This window comes from Octodon degus, unplaced genomic scaffold, assembly GCF_000260255.1.
Source record: "Octodon degus isolate 3935 unplaced genomic scaffold, OctDeg1.0 scaffold00008, whole genome shotgun sequence".
Lineage (NCBI taxonomy): Eukaryota > Metazoa > Chordata > Mammalia > Rodentia > Octodontidae > Octodon > Octodon degus.
In genome coordinates, this window is record NW_004524584.1 from 18160935 (window position 1) to 18164448 (window position 3514).

At 46.1% G+C, this 3514-nt stretch overlaps 1 protein-coding gene across 1 annotated transcript in view; it reads left to right on the forward strand.

The window, feature by feature from the left end:
- Exoc3 (exocyst complex component 3) overlaps positions 1-3514 on the forward strand; it is a 41317-nt gene that overhangs the window by 15061 nt on the left and 22742 nt on the right. Inside the window, exon 3 of the mRNA XM_004625176.3 lies at positions 1453-1672. Within this exon, the coding sequence (XP_004625233.1) occupies positions 1453-1672 (220 nt within the window). The remainder of the gene's footprint in view (positions 1-1452; positions 1673-3514) is intronic.

The window sequence follows — 3514 nt, forward strand, 5'->3', positions numbered from 1 at the left end:
GAACCGCGGTCCCGGTGCTTTCCCAGGCTTGTTCTAAGTAGGTACTTTAGACCACTGAGCCATCTCTCCAGCCTCCTGTATTCTTTTTATATCATTTGTATTGACTCCTTATTTCTCATTGATGCCTATTGGTCTCATGTTGTTCATCTTTGCATCACCTTGCAGGTGATGAATAATTTTTTCCTGCATCCTAGTTGTTTTTAAGAGATCCTTTCTTACCTTTTCACTAGCTGCACCAGCATCTTCAAGATCTGAAACTGTATCTTCACTTTCACTCAAACGGTTTTGCAAGCTTGTGATTGAGTTTTTAAGTTCCACTATATCTCTTTGACTCTGCTTCATGTGATCCATTTCTTTCCTGTATTGCTCATTGAAGGATTCCATTGTTTTTCTCGTCTCCTCTATTTTTTTTAAATCAGTGTCTTCTTGAGAAGCAGTTATTGATTCCTTCATTATAGTTATCCTTTCTTTTTTTACTTAGAGGTTATTTCTGATCTGACTTCCTCTATATGTTTCTGCATTTGATTCTTCAGATGCTATTAATTCAGAGATTTCTTCTATTATTTCAGATCTGAGTTCCTCTGTACCTTTCTGCAGTTGTTTCTTTACTTCAGACACTATTAATTCAGACATTTCTTCTGTGCTAGTGTCTTCTGCACTTGTTCTGGGTGGGCTTGGGGCCTTAGATTGCATTTTGCTCCTTTTCATTGTCATTTTGTATAGCACTGTCCTCTGACCTTTGTTGTAGAGCTTTGGTGCAGTTATAACCTTAGTACCTACTAAAATTCAAGTGCAGATCTATGAAGTTTGAATTCATCCAGTTGTGCCTGGCTTGGGTCTGGCTACTATGCCCAGCTTCTTCCTGCTGCAGCCCTTGGAAGTGAACCTGTTGTGCCCCTCTGGCAAGATGTTCTGCTCCTAGATTAACTGGGTAGTTCTGGCCCCGAACCTCTCTGCAGGGACTTCAGCTGCAGAGTTTCACCCCAGGCCTGTATGCCAGGCCTGAGCTGGGTCTAGAGGGGTCCAGAGAGCAGGACAGAAGGACTCAGTCACAAGTGGGCCTGAGCTGTGTCCAGAGGGATCCAGCAGGCAAAGGGGAGCATGGAAGCTTTTCCTCACACTCACCAGGCCTGGGCTTGGGCTGGGTCTGGAGGGGTTCAGAGGGGTCCTGAGAGCACAGCTGGAGGTCTCTTTCACACGCCGGGCTTGGGCTGGGTTCAGAAAGGTCCAGTGGGTACAGGGGAGTGCGGTAGCTCTCCCACTCACTTGCTGGGCCTGGGCTTGGATTGGATCTGGAGGGGTCCCGAGAGCGAGAGTGTGGCGGAATTTCTCACTCTCCCTAATTGTTCTGTTGCCAGGCAGCAGCGAAAGAAAATGTTATAGGAATCAAATCCTTAAGTTTTTTCTTTTTTTCTGCTTTTGACAAACCACCTGCATGGTGTATCCCCTTAGGCTGCAATCCAGTCACAGCTGGATGGAGTGCGTACAGGCCTAAGCCAGCTCCACAATGCACTTAATGATGTCAAAGACATCCAACAGTCACTGGCTGATGTCAGTAAGGACTGGAGGCAGAGCATCAATACCATTGAGAGTCTTAAGGATGTGAAAGATGCGGTGGTACAGCACAGCCAGCTGGCCGCAGCCGTGGAGAACCTCAAGAACATCTTCTCAGGTGAGTGGAGAGGGCATGCTGGGGGCTGCTAAACTCTCTCAGTGGTGCCTTCCCATGGTTCACACTTGTTTTCCCTCTAGATGTGGGGAGCTCTGTAGGTATTATAGAAGCTAATCCAGCATTTTTGTGCAGTGTACATCTTAGACTATCCTAGAGTAGAGGAAAACCTTGCTTCCTGCCTGCTTACTGGCTTCTGTCTGGATAGGGGTGGAAAAGATGTCAAGAAAGTGCAAGTCGGTGGAGGGCATGGAGTTCTGTGTTAGGACAGAGCGTGGAAGTGGATGGCGGAGCCAGTGCTCTTGCAAAGAGGTAGCAGTGAATGAGTGGAACAGCAGTGAGGTAGCCGCACACATGCACACTACAGAGGCTGGGGCCTGGGAGGAGCAGACTGAGGTAGGGGTGAAGGCCAACCTGAAGTATGGGCATAGGAGAGCACAAGGCTCAAGTTGGGAAAAGTGGGTGTGGGGGAACAGATATGGCAGGTGATCTCAGTTTTGTGGACTGGAGTGGACCCAGCAGGAAAAGGAGGCAGAGGACTGTCCCTTCAGAGTCATCTCTCTGGTCCCAGCTAGTGGGATGTGGTGCTTTCTAGCCCATCATCAGGCAGTGTCAACTGTCCCTGCATGCTGGCCCCACAGCCTGAGTCAGGAAGTGTTGCCTTCTCTGCAGTCTGGGGAGGCTCAGGAAGGATTGTTAGCTTTCTATGTTTGGTGAATTCACCAGTGAATCTGGCAGATACAGGGTTTTTCTTTGTAGGGATATTGTTGATTACTGAGTTAGTAGTCAATAGTTGTGAACTAGCTGTGGATCTATTCAGATTTTCTGTTTGTGGCTCAATCTTGGTAGGCTGTATGTTTTCAGAAACTTGTTTATTGTGCCGTTTTCCACTCTGTTGGTATAACAAGTTTTCAATATACTATCTTTATAGTTCTCTTAGTTTCTGAGGATAGTTATGTCCCCACTTTTAATTTTTATTTAATTTTTCATTTATGTATTTGATACAAGATCTTACTACGTAGCTTGGACGTGTAGTGATCCTCCTGTTTTTAGCCTTCCCAGCACTGTCAATTTTTTTTTTTTTTTTTTTTTTATGTATTCAGTACAGGGTCTACAGGGTCTCAGTATACAGATCAGACACATGGTGATCCTCCTGTTTTCAGCCTCCCAAGCGCTGGGATTACAGGCACGTACCACGCCCAGTCTCAGTTGCTGTCTCAGCATGCCCTGGGGGCCAGGCCAGCACAGCACGCCCCAGGGATTGAACCCTGGTCTCTGCACCTGCCTAAGCAGGCACTTTTAGTCCTCTAAGCTATCTCTCTGACCCCCTGCCCCCCCCCCCAAAAAGTGGTTTTAAAGTATATCTGGTAAACTTCCATCTGGTGTTTTTCAGGGATGGTTTCTGTTGATTTTTATTTTCCTCTGAACTGCAGCATTTTCCTCTTTAGTATGTCTAATGATTTTTTTTGTAGTTAAAAATTTGACATTTGAATCTAATAAAATGCTGACTATGGAGTTAGCTCCATCACACTCTTTGAAGTTTCCTTTGCTGGCTCCTACGAGATGGCACAAATTGCTCAGGGAGCATTGTACAATTGCCTACCACAGGGTTGAGGTAGAGGTGGGCAATGAGTACTGTGTGGAGGGCTGGTATTGACCAAAACTAGCCCAATTTATGATCCAGGCCTTTCTCTGACAGTTGTCAGCCTTTAACAGACTCCAGAGTTCAAATTAGTAACATCAGACAGGTTGTAACAGTACAGATGCCCAGGCAGATGGACAGATGCTTAGTGTCTCCCAGAAATGCATATGGCCTTTGATGTGTTTTTTATGGTACTGGCTTGT